Genomic DNA, 21,897 nt, shown 5'->3' on the forward strand with positions numbered 1-21,897 from the left:
TTATCCTGTTGCAAGAAGACACAGAAGAATCTGGTGGAGACCTAGGCACTTGAGACTTATGGTAATGGTACCAAGTGAGACTTCTGCTAATTTATTAACCAGCTATGCATCTCGAGAGTCTCTATCATTGATTGGAGATGGGACTGGGAAAATGCAGCCAACTTTGCTTTTATAAGCAGGTGTGAAGTACAGGATAAGTCACGTCCTTTGACTACAAAAGTGCAACATCACAGCCATGATCTTTGTGAAGATCCGTGAAGCTGTCGCTAGACCAAACGGAAGAGCCCAGAACTGGAAAGCAGTGCTACCCACTGCAAATGTGGATAGGCAGTGGTGCCACTCCCAATTGGAACATACAAATATGCATCCTTGATGTCCATGGAAGCAAGATATTTGTCTAATTCCATGGAATGTATCACAGAATGGGAGGTACTTTATACAGAATGCAGATACACGCATGTGTACATTCAAGGATTTTACACTTAAAATTGGATGTAGGGTTAAATTCAGTTTCTGAACCAGGAACAAAGTGGAGTAAAAGCTGAATCCTTCCTGGGCCTTTGGGACCGGGACGATGACTCGACTGTAGTAATGACTAAATGACCCCTTGCAAGGCCATGTACCTGACCTCTTAGAAGGTGAAGAAGCATTGGAGTGGATGTCCAGTGGGGTCTAGAATAGTGCTTCCTTCGATGCTACCTCTCACCCATTGATCTAGTAGAAGCGGTCACGGAGTCCAAATGTGAAGCAGACAGGCCCCCACCACAAACCATTCTTAGTGGGAAAAAAAAGCCATGTTATGCTGACGTCTTGTTGGCAGGCTTGGGACCCAACCTCCCTGAAAGGACCAAAACCACTGGCCCTTTGGTCTCACAGGCTTGAGTAGCAGGAAAGCATTTTTTCCAGCCAAGGAATCCACAATGGTGTAATCTAGCATTGCTCCTAAAAAGATGGACCAGCAAATGGTAATGCTTTCAAGGTCTTCTTAGATTATACGTCCGTCTCCCAGCATTTATGCAACAGAATAAGTCTGTTTGCAAAAGCAGAAATCTGTGCCAAACCAAGGGAGGGGGGGGGGGGAAAGAGAGAGAGAGAGGGAGAGAGAGGGAGAGAGAGGGGGAGAGAGGGGGAGAGAGGGGGAGAGAGGGGGAGAGAGGGGGAGAGAGGGGGAGAGAGGGAGAGGGAGAGAGAGATACACAGCGAGACAGAAAGAGATACACAGCGAGACAGAAAGAGATACACAGCGAGACAGAAAGAGATACACAGCGAGACAGAAAGAGATACACAGCGAGACAGAAAGAGATACACAGCGAGACAGAAAGAGATACACAACCCACTCAGTCACACTTATTGAAAGAGATGGGTTCCCAGCTGCCAAATTAGTATAACACCTGTGCTCAGCAAGTACAAAAAGAGCACAGCTGTGGTTCAAAGTCAACAACTCCAGGAGCACAACAGCAGACACTCCTTCCTTGTGGCGGGCATCGCAGCAAGCATCCTGGGGTAGATGGTCTCAAAATGGTGGATACCGGTATAACCCTGCTCCAGGGATCGGAGATCACAGGGGCAGGCGTGGAAGATGGGGCGCAGAGAGCACTCTTTTCCGGCCCCCTCCAGCGGAGATCTCTTAAGCTGGGTACACACTGACGATATGTCCTCCGATTCCGCGGATCGGAGCGACATATCGGTTACATCGTCTAGTGCAGGGGTTCCCAACCACGGTCCTCAAGGCACACTAACAGTCCAGGTTTCAAGGATAGCCTTACTTGAGCACAGGTGTATTAATTAGTACCTCAGTTATTTTGATTTAACCATCTGTGCTCAAGCATGGATATCACTAAAACCTGGACTGTTGGTGTGCCTTGAGGACAGAGGTTGGAAAACACTGGTCTAGTGTGTAGCCATGATATGTCCTTCCCTGTGGGTTGTGAGCGACATCCCCCGTCGGCCTCCCTGCAGGGCCAATGGGGGATGTCGCTAACTATGCCAGGCTACAGAATGCAGCATGGCATGTCCATCCTCCATGCTGGGTGCCGGCGCCCGCGACATCAGGCAGGGTACGCATTGACTGATGTGTACCTAGCTTAAGAGAACTCTGCAAATACAGCAGTATTGGCTCTGGTGTGGCTCGTGGGATGTAGAAGGAAGAGTTTGGCTTAATGTAGCCAGCTCCACGCAGCACACGCTACATCCCATAATTACCAGTGCCCACCAGATAGGAGGATAGAGAAATACACATTCCAGCTACAATGTTTGGCAGAGCAATGTGTTATTAAATGAAGATTCAAATATGCATTATAGAAAAAAAATGTACACAGGCATAAATTGTAATCTATTCCACATTAGGAGCAAGTTTTTTTTTGGTGAAAAATACTATTATTTTTATTGTGGGCTATACAGCTTAATGTGAGATGTTCCCACTACCCCATTAGGTCATCTGCATAACGGTTTAGAATAACCATACCTTTGTTATCATATGTTCCTGTTCACCTTCTTCCATCCAAAGGTCCTGCTCATAATAGTAAAGACCATCATTGATAACTTTGGCAAGTTCAGAAGTAATTTTGGCTCGAGACACATGATTTCCTGTGCGATCACCTCCAGGATGTTTTTTAAGATGAGGAGGGGTCTGCATTACAATAAGAATTTTGTTAAGATCTTGATCATCGATTTCATAATCTGAGTCATCATCAGACCAGTCCGTGAAGTTGTTCTTGCGACCCTCTAGATGCTGAATCTCTTCATCAAACATGAAATCTAGCTCTTCTTGCTCAACTTCTTCAGATTTGGCTGTAACTTGAGAGAGTTCCACTTCCTGCAAGAAATAGTTGCAGAAAATATTACACAGTTGTTCCCCAATTAATAACCTAAGTGCCATGGATTCTACAAAGTCTCAACATGTTTTCAGAAGACAGATGTACCAGGTTTTTCCAAATAACATGTTAAAAAACAATATATAACCCTCAGTGTTACCTCAAATCCACTATCATTTGTCCATGACATTTTAAATGTATAGTCCCATAACACAAACGCATTCTTGTCATAACCACCCCAATCACAATCAATCCTACAATATAACCAGATGTGGGCATCAAGAAAGGCTATTCAGAAAACAAAACAGAGGTTGCAAAACCTAATCTACAAGGAATTAAAAAAAAAAAAAAAAGTGATTGTTAAATAGTACTTTTCAGATTCCGTTCACCAGAAGCTAGTAGGCTTTTATCACAACCATTCTCCACAAATAGCTTTATTTTATTTATGCATGACCAACCAGCTAACTCAGAGTGTCAACTCCTGTAGCTGTATAACACATACACATCTGTCATTTTTGCTCCATTCTCTAAGAATTAAAAACGGTCACAAACATGTTAAAATGTTTTGGTGTCGCAAGAAAGCAAATTCATAGCTAATGTCAATATAAGCAAGTGGAATATTTTAATATTCACAACCACCTCTGAAAGCAGGTTAAGAAGAACATATGCCGAAGACTTTCCCAACCGAGGACTTGCCAATAGCCTGAAATTTGTCTATTTCACTTGGCGTTCCAAAAACTAGCACTTTGCCTGTAATCACCTGGTACCAGGAACTAGTGCTGTACCTGTAGCTGTCTGAAGCAAGAACTAGACCAGTGACTGTAACCACCAACAGCCCACAGCCTGGTAGAAGTGCTGCACCTGTAATTAAATCAACTGCCTGAGACCAGGAGCTAGCACACAATCCATGAACATGAATCCCCACCAAAAGCTACAATGATACCGTATGCATTATTCAGTGAACCCCACACTTCTTAGATTGTTTGATTATTTAGGCAGGGCAATCTTTACCTTTTTCTCATGTCACTGTATGCAATTGGTTTGTATCATTATCCCCCTTAATATAATAATTTTACACTTTAAACATCAATAATAAAGTCTTACTGAGAAGTCCACATTTTCTCAAGTGTTTAAACATCTCTTCAAGAGTTAACATTAAATTCAGGTACACTACACCCCAAAAAAATACAGACAGCAGGTGATGTTCATACACCAATTGTCGTAAATGGACTTCACAATTGAGGCTTTGCCTAAAGCCCTACAGATCCATAATCTGAGCACAGTAGTTATACGTTAATTATAAGTGTTCTCTCTCCCAAGCTTATACAAGGAATATGATCAGCACGAATATCTACTTGCAATAGTCCAATTGTTTCACTTAAAGCCTTTGACACTGCTCCCTGGTTTCAGCTGACATCTATAACTCCTTATCAGTCATTGCGCATTCACCTCTGCTATATTGTGATATAATTCTCCAATAAGGGGCCAAATGTAATAGGGTGAGAGATTAGAGCATGTGAGAGTTTAGCAGTATACACTCACACTTTTTAAACTCGGCCAATGTAATAGAGTGTGAGAACATACAAACTCTCATGTTTTCAGACTAAAAAAAACTCACGACATAAAATCTCATCCAGATGTTTCCCATTTTGAAGATAAAACTCGACCAATGTGAGATTACTGCTAAACTCTCACATTTTCTAAACTTTCGCCCTAATACATTTTGCCCATGATCTTGTCCAGCGACTTTCTATATTACCATGTGTTAGCATACACTGCTTTTTATAGAACCACGCCATGATTATATTAAACAATATAATAAATGACCTCGTTTAATTCCTTCTCCAAAAGGTAGTGTGTACCTTCTTGAGGTCACGCTCAGAGAGATTATTTTTATCAACTCCATATCTAGCCCTTTTCTCACACAGGCAACATTCAAAAGGATTTTTGAGGGCAATCTGTTTAGCCATCACTGGACAGCGGAATTCTGATGTAGCTTTTTAAAACGGTGTTGTATTACCTTTATTTCTGGACCCTATAATATTCAACAATTTAGTTGTTGATTATTAGCAACCTAGTCCAATCACTATTAAAAATGTACCTTCTGTTTTACAGGAGATGCTCTATGCCTTCTCTTAACTTCTATCCATGGCTCAGAATCCAGCGCTGGTAGACTTGTGGATAAGCCTTTGGACATAGCTAGTAAATTGCTTGGCTCTTTAATTCCATCCTCAAACAGAGAATTTCTTTTCCTTGGAGAATTAGGAGCGGATCCTAAAAATGCAGACATTATAAATTATGGAAAATATATGTGGAAGCCAATGCTGTTTATGTTAGCACAATACCTATACAATTGCCTTGTTAATTCCACTATGAAAATAAGCCTTATGTAATACAAATGTTCTTCGACCTAACAGACATCTTCAGTTATTTCATGCGGAATGAATTCATGATAATAGCAGGTTCAAATATTCCCAATATGCATTAGTGCTGTGAATAGCTAAATAGAAATACAGTACCAGTCTGATACACATTCAGTTTTCCAGGTATGAATTCCGGACAGTTGATCAATCTAGTAAAGTCCGTTCGTTTCAGCTCCTGAGCTGGGATAGCAGAAATAGGCCATCTTTCTGGATCAATTTTTCTTCTTATTTTATGATCCATTATTTCTACTTCTGCACTGTCCTTTAAAGCCTGAAAAATACATCCCAATCTAAATTAATGAAGCAGAAACATACTTGATGTTAGACAAAAATACATTTTACAAATTAAAAATTAGTATTTATTGTCACATGACTATAGATCAATAGCTGTTTAACAAAGATTTCCTCAATGTGTAATGTTCTGACAGCAGGAACAATATTGCCTCAAACTAATGTATGTTTTGTCTGTCTTCACTCATAGCACTTCGGGACATGTGCATAGAAGATACTGTATTTCAGCAAACACCCGTTTACATGGAGGCCCTAGCATCAAGAACACTGGAGGACTCTAGAATCACCTGGTCACAGCTGTGCTGTTAAGTACTGGTCAGCTGTGGGATTCTCCTGGATGCAAAAGATTTAAACATCACTGTTCAATAAACAATTTGCATGGAGACTTCCCTCCAGTTCAGTTTTATTCTCCGATTTACTTTAAAAGCCAAAAACAAACGAAGAGTGTTCTCCACATCGTATGTTCTTCTTTGCACATTGTAGGGAGTTCAAGCAGCAAATCCAAACAGGGGAGGAAGGAAAGCGTTGTGCATTCCCCACCAGTCCTCTGCGGGGTGTGGACTAAAGCGCACTAGATTAGCTAATGAATTACTGTATATACTGCCAAGCAGAAATGCTTCATTTTATTTTACTGCAACAAATGTAGAACACGGTGAGTATTATATCATATTTCCTCCAGGAGTATTTCAATCTCATTTCTTAAACATGAAATACCAATGGCACATTATTTTATGGCCCCACTGCTTCTTCCCATTTTAAACATATTTTTGTAAAAGTTAGAGGGTAGATATTACAAATGCCATTTTCCAATTTTCTATGTTGTCCTATAAATGAGTGCATTACCCATTGTGTTTTATTTAAAAAGGATTTGTAAAAATTCTACTTATTTAATAACAAATAAAGCATAGAAAAAAAATACATATCACTGAAGTGAAGTGAAATTAATATTTGTCAGGTGCATATAAAAACAAAAAACTTAACATACATAATACATGTGCAAATATGTAACCATCAAATAGTGCTGTTCCCCTTTCAGCTGTCTAGCTCCTACCTCCACAAAATGACAACTTTAGAAAGGGCTGTAAAATCCTTTAATTTAATCCTAATTAATTTAATTACACTTATTTGAATACAAAGCATAGAACAGAATTAAATAGCTTATTCTGGGTGACAGATACATATTTCAGTGATCACATTCTTATTTTCTAGATCGAATATTGTGTTCTCTCCTATGAATTATTTGCGTGACCAATGCCCCCCATGTTTTTTTTTTTTCCATACAATCTGTTTTCTGTCCCTCAACAACTTTCTTGGGGTCAATTTAGATTCACTATGGTTGGTTTGCAACTTTGGATTACAGCTCAGAGCATCACTTCATTGGTAAAAAGGTAGTGTTTAGGGCCCTTGTCTTTTAGTTTGACTAGAAAAGCAAATGGAGCCGGATAATAAACTGTTTCATAAAGCAAAATAATACTGTAATATACCAATGCGGTGCACATTAGTGATCATTAGACATTACCTCACATATCAGATTGAAATCGGTAGTCAGAGACTGCACGCGATGGAAGCTTGCAATCAGAGAAAGCGGTAAAAATCCTTGCACGTCCATCTTCCGTCTGAGAAAGAAATCTCTTTCCAGATTTTCCAAACTGAAGTAATATTCGCTACAAGGCAATAATGAAATACAGGAGAGTGTTTAAGGTTATATATTGTACAGAGACTATATTCTAATTTCTGCTGCTTTAATAAGGTTTACTATATGGAGGTCACAGTTATAGACCCCATAACACATCTTACAGTACAAGACTATACTTACATCTGACGTTTAAGGTATTCCTTCAGTATCTTTTCTTCCACAGGATATACCTGCACCCCACTTCCATTGTCATAATAATACATCATATTGGCACTACTTTCAGCCAGCTTAGCCTTGAATGAGTCAGTGCTTGTACTGGATTCATGAATACCATAGTGATCTTTTATAAAAGAAAGATGAATTATAGTGTGATGGGCAAAAAATACAAACCCCAAAACGAATCGATTTCATAGTTTTTCCTTTGGCAGAATACATGCACCACTCTCTTGGATGATCTGATTATATCTCGATGCATTCTGCAGTTACTAATGGGAGAGATTACTGTGCAACAACCAGATTAGTAGAAGTGATTCCATCTCCTTTACCAATACATAATGGGGAAAACAAAAAATGACACTGCAGGAGGAAGCTCTAGCAATATATGCAAGTTTAGAAATGAATAAAGCACACATTTACATTTTAAGGGCCAAATTAAATGAACAAAAATATCAAGGACATCATAAAACCCATCTCACAACACAAAACATACTTGCATGCTTCCAAGACTGGAAAGCCTCAAAAGGTAATAAAAGAGCTCTGCAACAGGCTACTGGAGTAAGGGTAGTAATAAAAGCATACTGTGGGAGTGTCCTCTTCCTCTGCCTCGGCCTCTGCCTCTCCCTCTAGATTGGCCTCTAGAGAAATCCCTTATACCGCTGGACTCACTTCTTGTGCTTGAGACTTCATCACGATCACCATCGCGTCGCCAACCTGTGCAAAACATATGAGAATGAAAGCTAGAAAAATATAAAAACTGTGCTTTAATTGAAATATTAAACCATAAATATACAGAGTCCACACATAAACCTACAATGGTCTCTAACATTTTTTTTTTAATCTCATTTGGTATTTGCATAGTACAGCCCATGGCATTGGGCAGCAGATAATGCGACTAACATAGCGATTTGTACTCAAATTAATTACCTGCTTTAGTGTAAAGGTGGCCATACACAGTGAGATTCAAAAGTTGGTCAGACCAGTTGTACGATTTCCCTTGAAAATTCTTCCCTTCAGATACAGGACGATTTGCATTTAAAATGCAACTATTTCACATAAGACCATACGATTTGATCAATCACATCACATCACATAATGTGTGTCAATTCCTACACGATCAGTTGAAATCTCAATGTAAAACCATCTGATCTGCGATCCAATTAGACGACGGCGGGGACGCGCATCGGGGGTCGCAGAAGACTCAAAATACAACTATTTTCAAATGATTGGTCTGTCCAACCTATAGAAACTGCCCAAATCGTGTGATCAATCGCCCCGTGTATGGCCAGCATAAGGCTGCAGGTTATCCACTTGCTGAGGGACTGGAGCACATTGACAACGGAGATAGAACTCTATAGTAGGCAGACATTTTAGGTCCAGAATTGAACACATTTTATTTTCATGAACATTTTATCAATATTTTACCTTCAAACTTATTTTACTGACACATTACTTAAGTTATATGAAAAAGGTAGCAAAAACACAAATCACAATTATGATAAATCTATCACAGGAAGGCACAAAAATAGTAGAAATATGAAACTCCCAATCCTACCGTTTCACTAATTAACAATAACATTGTGTAAGAATCCTGCTTACAAATGTCCTCACACCGGTCTACGTAGTCAGATGGCTTCTTTATTTTGTCACAGATTCACTGTAAAACAACAATTTACACACTCCACAGCTTCCTGACACTAGCTGAACTTATTATTTTAATAATTAAATACTGTACTCACTATGCATAGAATGTCCTCGTTTGCTGTTTTTAGATGTATTAATTTCAGGTGGAGCCTGCAATTCTATAGGAGAACTGCAATTTTCCTGTGTATCTGCATTCTTGTCCTCCAAGTGTAGTGGAACCCATTTTTGTTTAACAACTACAAAACAAAGAGCAAACCAGTTAGTTTCTGTGGATCGTTTATTGCCATAGACCCCTACAAATGTGTACTTGTAAAAGAAGAAACCTGGTGATTAGGGTAATTTTTGAAGTGACAGATAAGTACAACAAATGGCAATTTTAACTCAGGCTGAGCATACATTATGGTATTAGCCGATCTGCTGCTTATCTCACAGTGGATAGCCACGATGTCTGCTGGGTTTCAGGCTGTCAGATGAAAGGTCTGTCGGTCTGAACATTCACAATACAAAATATCCTATAGATTACATTATTTATTATTATTAAATTGGCTGTTATTACCAAGATGCGTACAATCCCAGCATTATTTCCACACACTCAAGTTTGGAAAAGATTATTAATGAATGCGATGCTATGTTAGGAGTATGGAAGCAGCTCAGAAATAAAGGTGACCCAGGATCCACCTCAAACATTTGAGGGTAACCTCATTCCGAGGCCAAGTACCATCAAAATAAACTTATTAGATACATTCTCTCAGCGGCCACCTGTCAGTTAAACAGCTGACTGGAAGCGGCCCTCTCCCCCCACCCTTTTGTCACTCATTAATAGGGTCTGGTTAGTCAAATGTATGGAATGACCAGTATTCTTAAACACTCCCCTAAATCCTTTAATAAGATTTGGAACCCCTGGTTATCCTTATTCAACGCTAGTTCCCCATTCACTTAACTTTCCCACCGCTTTCTCCCCCTCTTCTCTCTTGTGGCTCTAGCCACGCTGTCTCCCTCCCCACATTTTCTCCCCGACTTGCTCGTTATCTGTTTACCCCCCAAAAAATGGGTCTCACAGTAACAAATATGTTATTGCCTGGTTTATAATCCTGCTCACGGATTATATGCTTGTCTGCTCATTCTGTTATTGTTACATTACTTGTCTGATGCTGTGTTGATCTTGAATAAACATACTATTTAGAAAAAAAAAGGTGCAGGAAGACATCCATGCTGAATCTTCCCTTGCCAATGTTAGCAATAAATACCTCTCTTCTTTGCAGCAGTCTGCACATCCACGTTACAATTCTCTTTGCTATCATGGTCATCTTGCCACGTGGACTTATCATCGCTTTTCTCCTTTATAGCTGGTGTGGTTTTCTTTGGAAGATTGGAGAAAATCTGTTGGCACTAGAACACGTACAAAGAAGTCAACAGAATAATATTTATATTATAAAAATAGATTTTGTAGGTGCCTCAGTTAAGATCAAGTGTAGTCCTATATTGCTTTTTGAGGATTCATAACGCAGAGTTAACATTCAAATGTGTATGATTTATTTAGGATATTGCACACTATAAAAGATATACTGTATTAGGATTATATTAAGATTATTTTATTAGGATGGAAGATCGGAACTGCTCATTAAACAAACATCAGCAAAGACAGTCATTCTGGTTCCAGATGCACAAAGAATTTCTATTCAAAGTTTTTTAAATCTATAAAAAAAATGTAGGCTGTGGGCAGGTATGACATATTTATGTGTCTTACAAGCCCTACATTGAGTTGGAGTAAATAATCCTTGCCTGCAACATACATAACATGGTTAGTATACAGCTTACATGTGTATCCAGTTTCCACCCAAAATCTTTAAACAATAATTTATTCTTCCATAGTGTTGAACTATATTTTTAGGATCATTTAGAAAGGTTCCTCTACCGGTTTTATAAAGGTGTGAGGAGGATTTTACAGAGTGAACACCAGTTAAATATTATGAGTCCTATGTTAGAATAAAGCGCTTACAACAGTATTGTAAATCAAATCTATAAAAGATAGAAACAAAATATAGAACTACTTTAGATTGATGTTCTGAAGCAGACCTGTAGAGAACAGTTCATAATAATTATATTCTCTCTCTTCAAGCAATAATAAAACAGGGCGTACTAACTGCATAGAACATTAAACCGCCTTCATTCTGGGAGGTATATGGGCCTGATTCAGAGATGGACTCGATGCCGATGTTTACGTAGCTGAGCGATTGGCGATTTGCGCATGAGTCTTATTCGTAGTGCACAGCAATTGTGTACAGACGGCAGTAGAAGTGAGGATTTAAGCACAGTGATTGACAGTCAAGAACGGTTTGTGGGAGGTAATGGGGGAGTGGTGGCACAAATGCTCTTGGGGGTCGGGTCTCTGACTGTAATCCCGTACGCAGAGGTTATAGCTCAAGTGCCTCAGTTCTCACGGCCATTTCTGCGCAACCATAGGGTTACTCAGAAGGCCGATTACCGACCGACCTGCATCTGATGGTTGTGTCCCTCTCCGCAAGCCGCGGCTCTGCAGTCCATCTCAATCAAGCCCCATGTCGGATCACTAGTTTTGAATGGAAACTTACAGCATGGTTGGCAGTCTCGCTCGGTGTTGGCCAGTTTGTGATGTCACTAGCCTAGAAAGAATATACAATACAAATTTATGTTCATTCTGCCCATCATTAAATCTTCATACAGAAATAACATTCTTTACATACATAAGTGTACTGGCATATGGGCAATTTTTATGGACTCTACTGGTGCTGGCAGTTGCATTTTTAACAGGAGGAGAACTGTGCAATTTCTGTGGACACTCTCCCATTGGAAGAACTTGTGCCAGAACTTGTACTGAAGACATTGGCACTGTGCTGGAGTCTTCTGTAAACGCACAATATTTTCTGAAAACTATTGCTGCCGGTGGCAAGGTAAGTAAATTCAATGGGCGTATGGTGTGCAGTGTGAACCCACCCTTGACTCAGGGGACCTGCACCCATTATACGAGGATACATCATTGGATACTGGACTTGGGATACCATTTCCAGCATGGGACAAATCCCTGTCAATCTGTCACCATCTTGAAAGCCCTGACCATCCTCCTCTTCCCAGTGGTAGATGCAGACAATGAGACTAATTGCTCATTCCTTTCTAGCAACTCCTATCAAGAGATTAAGGGAAAAATCAGTGGTCTGTTTCTAGAGCAAGAATGGGATTTACCCAAGTAATATGACCTCATTTATTTGGACCACAATACCCTGGTGGGATATGTTATACACAGGATTTAAAATTAATCCAAAAAGTATGGATTGAATTTACACGCCAAAGGAATCACATTGAATGTTTTGAGCGGAGGCGAATTTGCGCGTTTCCATACACTGGCATGTTGTTTGGATTCCGGATCATAATGATGAATCCACGATACGTCACAATCGATGTCAGGAAATCTGGTATCCTCTCCGACATTCGAACTGTGTTCTTGCACGACTCAACTCGTTGTCACATCTCTTCTGTGAGATTTTTTGGGACCCACCCAGCACACGTGATCCATTTTCAGTTCCTTTATCACAATATTCTGAACCAGTTTGAATGAGAGGCAAATGAAGGCGAAAGCTTGCATACAGTTAACCTTCTGTCATTTTGCAACATCTCCGCAGCTTTGGCAATGTTGACATCTGTAACTGCAGTGGATGGTCTCCCAGAACGCGATTCGTCAGTCACTCGCTTATTACCCTCTTTGAAGTGTTTCCACCACCGAAAAATACTGCAGCACGGCTAATTATTTCTCCACCATATGCTTGTAGTAACATTTCACGAATTTCATATCCGCTTTTTCTAAGTTTAACATAAAATTCAATCATACATCTCTGACATAATCTCACAGACAAGTCTTCCTCCAAATCAGAAGCACTCAAGACTTAAATCATAAATCAGATTATACTATATACTTACACATTATGACTGATCCAGCTGCAGTAATTTTCAAGGCACAGATCCATGCATTGAACACTGGGCTAACTATGCCATGGAGAAAATGTTACATACCATGTCAGATACACCCACTATATTTACTGAGAGTTGCAGGCAGCTGCAAGATATCTACAATGTAGCCACTAGCATTAAAGCAACAATTTGCTTAAAAGCAAAACCAACCTAGACCTTGGTCTGCAAGGGAGGCTTGTACGAGCCATTAACATTTGTTACCAGGATATATAGGAGTTCTCATTTTCAGATTTGACCCAGTGAATAGCAGAACAGTGAATGGGTGGGTGGACATTCCATTGATGTGTGTGACAATAAATGTTTAAAAGTAGAGAGGTGGCAAAGGCCGACCTAAAGTATCAGAAGAACTACAGGGTTATGCTTCCTTACACAGGCTGTCATTCACAGAACTACAAAGTTGAGAGATATGCAATATCCCAAGTATCCAAATTTTTTGTTGTTTTAACCATTTAGCTGACTGAGGAAATTAAAATTTTTATTTATTTACCACTACGGCATCTTCAATATTTGAATGCGGCCCTTATATATACTGAATGAGAGTCCAAAGCTTTTGTGCTGTAATGTTTTTTTTATATTTAAATAAGAGACCAACTGCCATCAATGTTTTGTCTTTGCTAAAAGTGCAAATTTACTTGCAAGTGACTTATTTCAGCACTTTCCACTGACCACAGCACAAGCCGTTTAGAGTAAGCCCACCCAGTTTATTTTTCTTTAGTCGGGTAAACACTGGAGAAATCGGCCCAATATGTAGTTTCCGTCCAAATCAGAACATATTGGCCAGATCATACGGGGTGTATTGTCAATCTGCAGGTTCATTAGCGATATCTTCCAGTAGGCTATGCTGCACGGCCAACCAGACGATATTGCATGCGGCACTGTGCAAGGTAATGAATGATGGAGCAAGGGATTGTTCAGTCCTTGATTACATCGTCTTGATGTGTACCGCGGATATACGTCAGCCCGACAGCCACCATATCGTCCAGGGACACATCGCTCATGTGTGTACCCAGCTTAACTGTTTTACAGCAGCCTTGAGAGAGAACTTGCTACAGTGAGCCACACAGTAATAAAATGTGGCTGGGGAGATTAGTAGGCTTAGCCTCCTATCACATGTAATAATCTGTACAATGATTACATCAATAATCACACATTTATTCAAACAGTCCAACATAGATCTCTGAAAGCAATATTTCTTGATGTGCTAGTCACCGCTTATCTTGGTAACTGTGGGCCTGATTCAGAGCCGCTCGTAAGCGGCCGCTCGCTCCGAACGATGTTCGCATATCTGCACATGCGTATGGGTCGTAATGCGCATGCGCGAACCAGTCAGTGTGGTCGGAAATCGTGTGCTTGCAAAATAGCGAGTGCCTGCTAATTTGTGTGACAGGATGAGGCGTTTGTGGGTGGTAACAGGGGAAGGTGCTTGAAAACGGGGAGTGGAGATCCGAACGCAGGCGTGCCAAAACTAGCGGTTTATGGGTGTGCATAATTAACAAAGCAGCGTCATCGACCACGACACTTGGTTGTCTTTTAGCCTGACCTGCTCGCATGATTGCAGCAGGAAAATGCTACCACAAGAATAGCGAGCAGTTCATACGCCTTTTGATGTACTCGATTAATCAAATAAATAGCGGAGATGACGTATGATATGAGCGGCCAAGGGGCGTCATTCGAAAATAGCGAGTGCATGTTTCGGACGCTCGTTCAGACATAGAGGCGTCAACAGACCGCAAATAGCGAGCGCTCAATTTAAATAGCCAGCCTCTTTTTCTGAACGAGCCAGCGCAAATAGCGTCCGGCTCTGAATGAGGTCCAGTGTCCCTTTAGCAAAGGCTTAATCTACATATAAGCAGGTGGTATTTATGTTAACCATACTTTAACAATGGTTTTCTGTTAAACAAGCATTGTATATTAATCCCTTTTTACAGTTTTATTGCTTGACTATAGTTCCCCATATAGATATACCTACAGCCTATCTCCCTCCAACAGAGGATTAACAAACAAGAAAGAGTGTACTTTATTACAGGGAGAGAATACAATTGTGACAACTTAAAACACACGACTCAATACAGCAATACTCAGCCTGTATTATTTTGATAAATTATTATTACATTTTATTTATAGGGCGCCACAAGTGGTCCGCAGCACCGTACATACAGTACAGGGTACACAGAACATTACAGTAACCAAAATACTCCACATTCTCCATACACAATACAGCTGGGAAGGTGAAGGCTGTCAATGAAGTGCTTGAGAAGAGGGCTGTGAGACAATAGTGAGGAGGACCCTGCTCCTAGGAGCTTACAATCTACAATCGAAAAGTCCTATCAGTTTTAGGGAAATCAGCCTGTGTCACCCCCCTAGAAGATGGTCTGACATGGGGGGGGGGGGGGGGGGGGAAGAGATCACTATGGGTACCCCCGATTTGGCCTGCTGAAGGTAATTGGGGTTTTTAAATAGCCGCGGCAGGTGCATAAATACGGCTTTGAAGAAGTGGTTAAGAATAGCACTTAGAGGGTTTATAAAAAAAAAAAAAAAAACACACCTAGTCCCATCAAATTTGGGGTACAAGCATATTTTTAAGTCCCTAAAGTGACTTTTTAAAATTCTTCAAAAATACACCTGTCGCAACCACACGCATTCTAGAAAACACCTGCCACATACTTGGGAACCCCTCCGGAATGAATTTCGCTAGTTTAGAAGATTGTCCCCATTTTTTTTTTTTTTTTATCACCCCCAAAATGAAATTATCTTTTTTGGGGTGTCCAGAGGACATTTTTTTTTGACACAGAATACCTTTGGGGGACATTCCAAGGGGTGCAGGCTACTTTTTTAAAGTCTGCACCCCAAAACCCCAATTCTGCACTTTTTTCGCCACCTATTCAATGGTGAAAACTTATACCCGTTTTTTTACAAAGACTTTTCGCACCTGCGAAAAGTCTTTGTAATTGAATACGGGGATAAGTGAAACAGGAGAAAATTAAGTCATCGCCGATAACAGACTTTTCGTTGCAAATTCATTAAGGCCCATAGTAGGAGAAGAGGGCAAGGAACAGTCGCTGCACTGCTGTGGGGGGAGGGGGGCAGTGGTCATACTTATATGATTGCAACTGTTTTGCTGTAGGCAGAATGGGGTCGTCCGGATTCACCACTGTCCAGCACGACCCCAGGGTGACCTGATGAACTTCTACCCAGGTGTAGGTGACCCGAACAGCCTCCGACTCTTTAAGCCACACAGAAAAAAGAAGCTTTAAAAGTGAGCCTACTGCGCAATGATTGGCTCAACAAAGACAGCGTGTAACATTGTCCACCAAGTAGCGTACAGCATGGGAGGTAAAGCTCCCGGCCCGCAACACTAATAGCAAGATAAAGCCAGCAACATTCTATTGGCTGCAGCCCGTCGTGTCCTTAGAGACCTGCTTATTTTAGTAAACAGAGTCCCCCATCGCCTATAGCACATACATTACGTACATTGTGATAAGTGTGTACGGTTGGATTTCTCCTCTGTACTGAAGTCTAAGAAAGACATTGGTAACTTCAGGGGGTAAGCTTTGTTCAATAATTTTAAAACAGCAATAGGAATAAATGCTAAACAAGCCTACTTCCTATTGCGGTTATAAAACTAATCAGTCAAAGCCACCGATGAACCGCCTTAGAAAATCTACCTCAAAGTCTACCAGAAGTCATGCTGTTGCGGATAGCTATTTTTCGGTTTCTGGTTTCTAGGATTGTGTGTCCTATAGAACTGTAACCAACAAAAATCCCCTCCACTGCTCTTTTTTGTAGCTTGCTGCATTTTTCTTCAGAAATATAAATCAAATGCTTTGCATCCAAAACTTTTACCCTAGATTTCTTGCTATGCCAAAGTTCACATGGACAATATTTGGTTTTGCAAGCAAGTACTGTAGCAGTCATTGCTGCGTGGTATACGTTCAGGAAGCCAGCGGATGCAATGCCAACCGCCGGCTTCCAGGCTACTTAATCCTGATCGAAGGGATGCCGGGCGCGGACAGCCGCGGGGGAGTAGGAGGATAAGGTTTAGGGCTCCCGGGGGGGAAGGGGGGGGGGGGGGACTTGAAGTGTTAGACCCCCCCCCCCAGGAGGTTAGGGTCAGGCACCCCCGGGGGAAGATTAAGGTTTGGCACCCCCCCCAGGGGACTTGGATTTAGGCGGCGGGGAAGGGCGGGGTTAGGTTTAGGCACTTAGAGGGGGGTTTATGGTTAGGCCCAGGGGGGAGGTTGGGCTTAGGCAGCCTAAAGGAGGGTTAGGGGGCAAAATTAGGTTAGTTTATACTTACCTTTAGGACGATAGGGATTTCCTCCTCTGTCGGGCTGCCGCTCCGGGGATTTGAACCATGCGGCCGGCGATAATTCATACCGAATGCTGCTGCGTGTGATCATTTTAATCAGTGTTCTTCTCATGCTCTCAGCTACCCCATTTTGCTCTGGTGTATATGGAACGGTTTTTGATGTTCTATGCCGTGTGGTCCTAAGAAGTGTTCTATTTAATGTCCTATAAATTCACCTTTATTGTAATGAGTGTAGATTTTGCCGAAACGATACTTATTGTAAGTCATGTAATTTGTCCAAAACTTAATCTTTGGTCTTCATTAGAGAACTTATTTGTTCAATATCAAGAGATCCTCATGATTTACTGTAGGACTTGTGACTTTTGCAACAATCACACCTCTTAATTGCAGCGTAATCTGATAGTATAAGATAGTTTGTCAGGCCACAGATGTCTGTGCCATGTATGAATGCAATTATCGTGTGTGTGCACTTAGTATCACCTATTCCTTTATGGTGTTGAGATTATACAGGTTTAATCCGCTCTGGTTATAACCTCTCTTTCATTCAGGATAGTACACTTGTTATATTCCTTTAGCTGCCATGCGTCCTACAGATAAGTGCCCGCTTTCCAAGCTAGTGCCATACAGCACATCTTGTGTTCAATTTCTTCTTTATGGTGCAAGTCAAGATTTATAAAAAAGTTTGGCACTCATCATAGGACTTGTTTTACTCCCAACTATTCAGTAGCAATGGAACAGATGACCTTCTGTTAATTAAGTTTCCTCCCACTGATTGGTGTATGTGTCAGTGAGTGCCATTTTAACTTTTGAAAATGTACTATATTATTCTGCTTTGCATATTGATCAATCTTCAAGTCTCTTTCATTCTTCTATTTAAAACATACGCTCATTACCTTATTGTGCGACTTTATATACGCAGCTTTAAGGACCATTCTGGCATCACTTTCCATGTTATGTAAGATTTCCATTCTACCCTGACATTCATCTATAACTCTGTTTTTCACAAAGTCTTCAGGCTTTGTTTGCAGGGTGCCACATAGGTGTAAGGTAGACTGCATATTAGTATGTCCTCCACGTGGTTACAACTGACCAGAGATGTGCTACTGTCTCTAAAATTCCATTTTTTATGTCCTGCATTTCCTTGCAAGTGTCAGTAGGAACAGCTTACTGTTTAAATTGGAGCTTTCAAGTAGCTTGTGTAACACATCCCATATGGACTTTTGCAGTAGCCTCATATCTTATGGAATGAGCTGGATCTTTAAGTAATAACTTATGGTTCTTTATGCCCGTATTTCTGATCCCAACATTGGTTATTAAGCTTTGTTCTGGTCTCACTGTAGTAATAACCTGCCCTGTCATTTCTGGATAGCAGCATTTTTAGCCATTGGTAGTTTAGCGCGGAGTTGCCGACCATTTTCTTGCTTTCCTTACTCCCTCTGAAATACAGTGTTGATTTACTCACATACACTCTGCAGATTTCACTGAAAGATTCCTTGTATTCTTCTGTTATGTTGTGCCTGGGCCCATAACCTTATGCAGAATGTGCTTCTTTGTTCAACCATCAAACACGCAGGGAAACATTGTGGGATAAACTTTACTGTGACCAGTACATGTAAACTTCATAACATAATAGCTTGTAACTTTCAATGTGCTGAAAAAATAATAAATGTATGATCATTAATAGTGGATAGTGTGGTCTATAATTCAAAGTCCAGAGCAAACAGTGAATTGATCAAAACATTTACAAGTGAGACAAGACTCTTGTGCAGCCTCATGAAGAAACACTTTTGTACAATACAGTAGTCACTCTAAATAGAAGAACATAAAAAACAATGATTAGGCCATTAAAGCAGTACTCCCTGGTATGGAAAATAATTACCCTACTCAGGGCACCTACTGAAGAACCAGGGTATACTCTATGCTGCTCGTATGGGGCCCAGTTGTGCGACTGACAGGAGATTGTGGATTTTTATTGCCTCTCCTCTCCCTAAGCTGCTATTTTACAGTAGTAAGCAGAAACTGCTTCCATGTCTATGTGGGAGTGCAGCTTTAAAACTAAAATCTTCTGCCTTTGAGCCTAGATTAAAATTACTTGCACACAATGATGCAAAAGGTAAATCTAAATTTATACAATGTTCCCAAATTCACATAACTGCTCAAAGACACTGCTGTGATGATCTGGGGTTACCATTCTATCAACTGCATCCAAGTATCATTGCTCTCTATAAATGGATCGCTGTACATGATGCGGACAAGTGTTATGTGTACATACCCCAAAATAGCTGTTCAAATGCTAGCATAAAAATAGCATGGAGTGCCATAAAAAGTGCACAATTTGAAACCTGTTTACGTTTATTTCAGTGTTGATATGGTGATTGTATTTGTACATTTTTTTTGTTACTTTAATAACATGATTTGATTTCCGGTTAATGGAGCATACACACGGTCAGATTTGTCAGATCTGTCAGATGAACGATTGAATGATTTGAATGATTTTACCTTAGATTGAACGATTTTTGACTGCATTAAAATGAATGGAATCGTCCAAGTCTGACTGCAAACACATCAGATGTCAGATATCGTTATCTGACCATCGGGAACGCGCATCGTTCCAATCGTTCATCTAACAGATATGTCAGATTTTCCTTCAGATATGAACGATTTTTTAAATCGTTATCGTTCAGATCTGAAGAAAAATCTGACCATGTGTATGCACCTTAATACACTGTTCTGTATCAATACCTTATCCAAATTTCATACACATACAAAAGTAAAATGTCAACACCTACCTTCTTAGGAGTAGGTTTTCCAGCTCGGACAATCTTTGCCGAGAAACCTGAAAGCAACACATTGTATGTAAAATACACACACAAAAAAAAAAAATAAATACCAAGAAAATACTAGATAATAGGCTATAGTCTAGTTCATATATATTTTTGGGTGCAGTACATGGTGTCATGCTACTCTATCAGCTGATCCCATAAGTTTTTTTTTAAACAGAGACCATGAAGTGCACCCTCTCCCTTTTTGCACAAATACATCATACAGTGATGCTAGGAAATATGCGAACACTTTACAATGCTCTGAAGTTCTGCCCAAATGTGGCCTCAAGTGTGTTCAGATCGTCATCTAAACCACCCAATAAATCAAATAACACACACATAGAAATATATTATTCTCATCATGTATTGATTGATTGAGAGTATGTGACCACCATGCCATGATTCAATCAATGACTGGTACAAACATCTCTCCGATATTACATTTACGAACACATTAAAAAAAAAAAAAAAAAAAAAACTTGCATACATCCCAACTTACAGGATAGACTTCTAAAGCTAGTAAATGGTTTTGAAAGCATTATTCTAATGCTAACCAATTTTATAGAGCAGCAGACTCAGTATGTGTACCAGGAACAAGGGCAGGGAGTGAATAGCAATAAAAGGAAAATGAATGTTACTTCAGTTATTTACGGTGTATGTAGAAAAACTGGTAAACTATGGGGCAGATGTACTATAGCTATAGTTATCGTGCCGCTATAGCACTTCCTGCTTCGCCTCTTATCGAGGTGAAGCAGAAAGCAATAACGCCGAGATGTATTATCACCACAGCCCCTGGAGTGGGGAAGAGAAAACTACCCGCTCCAGTGACCCATGCAAGACCAACAGCGCAGCCTAGTGCTGATGCGTTGTGTCTTACCAGCTGGCCGGCCCACAGCGCATGCTGTAGGGCCGGCAAACATCCCACAAACATCGCAGGTTTGGGTTAGGCACTTGGGGGGGAGGTTTAGGGCTAGGCTTCTGGAGGGGACAGTTAGGGCTAGGCACTATGAGGGGGTTAGGGTAAGGCACCATGGGGAGGGTTAGCTTAAAATACAAATAAAAAAAAAAAAAAAACACCATTGTGTGTTGACCATTAGGCTTAAAATACTAAATAAAATTGTGTCAACCTTTTATGCCACACCCATAATAATATGTAAAAACATCCTTAAACTGGTGAAGGTAATAAATAAAATAAAAATTGTTCTAATGTACTAGGAGTAGCAAACAACACAATTCCTCACAATTCAATTTCTACCAGTAGACAGTCTGGGCTGAATCACCTTAAAACACAGGGTTCCCATGTTAGCATTGAAACCAGGCCTAGGCTAATCTGAGGAGGCCTGGAGCTTTAGTAGAAAAAAGGAGCTTGGAGTATTTCCAAAAATAATAATATAGAATGAAAATACACAGCATGACATTCCCACCACTCCAATGCGGAATATGGGGACAGTGGCACCTCAACAGTCCCCAAATACTATTCCACTGTACTTAATAGTAAAAATATTAAAATGAATGGGCTTTATTTGATTTGGGATAAAATCTTCTCCAACACTCATCCTCCAATTCATATTATTATATATATATATATATATATATATATATATATATATATATATATATGAAAATTTTACAGAAATCTTCATACAACCAATGGGAAATTGTATGGGAATGAGCCCCATCTCAGAATGACAAAGCCAGAAAATCCCCTTAATTTCTCAGTAAATTACAAAGCGAGAGACAT

The 21,897-nt window shown here is 40.3% G+C and overlaps 1 protein-coding gene across 3 annotated transcripts in view; it reads right to left on the minus strand.

Annotated features, from left to right (window-relative positions):
- Nucleotides 1–21,897, minus strand: part of LARP1B (La ribonucleoprotein 1B) — a 55,299-nt gene that overhangs the window by 27,507 nt on the left and 5,895 nt on the right. For 2 of the 3 annotated variants that reach the window (XM_088476107.1, XM_088476106.1), the window contains exons 2-11: nt 20,124–20,170; nt 11,615–11,665; nt 10,271–10,412; nt 9,119–9,259; nt 7,962–8,093; nt 7,344–7,503; nt 7,047–7,191; nt 5,333–5,507; nt 4,915–5,087; nt 2,465–2,815 (exon numbers count right to left, since the gene is read on the minus strand). In XM_088476107.1, the coding sequence (XP_088332233.1) occupies nt 2,465–2,815; nt 4,915–5,087; nt 5,333–5,507; nt 7,047–7,191; nt 7,344–7,503; nt 7,962–8,093; nt 9,119–9,259; nt 10,271–10,412; nt 11,615–11,665; nt 20,124–20,170 (1,517 nt within the window). The remainder of the gene's footprint in view (nt 1–2,464; nt 2,816–4,914; nt 5,088–5,332; nt 5,508–7,046; nt 7,192–7,343; nt 7,504–7,961; nt 8,094–9,118; nt 9,260–10,270; nt 10,413–11,614; nt 11,666–20,123; nt 20,171–21,897) is intronic. The other variant, XM_088476108.1, reaches the window with a different exon arrangement.

Source organism: Taudactylus pleione, unplaced genomic scaffold, assembly GCF_031769625.1.
Source record: "Taudactylus pleione unplaced genomic scaffold, aTauple2 ptg000183l, whole genome shotgun sequence".
Classification (NCBI taxonomy): domain Eukaryota; kingdom Metazoa; phylum Chordata; class Amphibia; order Anura; family Myobatrachidae; genus Taudactylus; species Taudactylus pleione.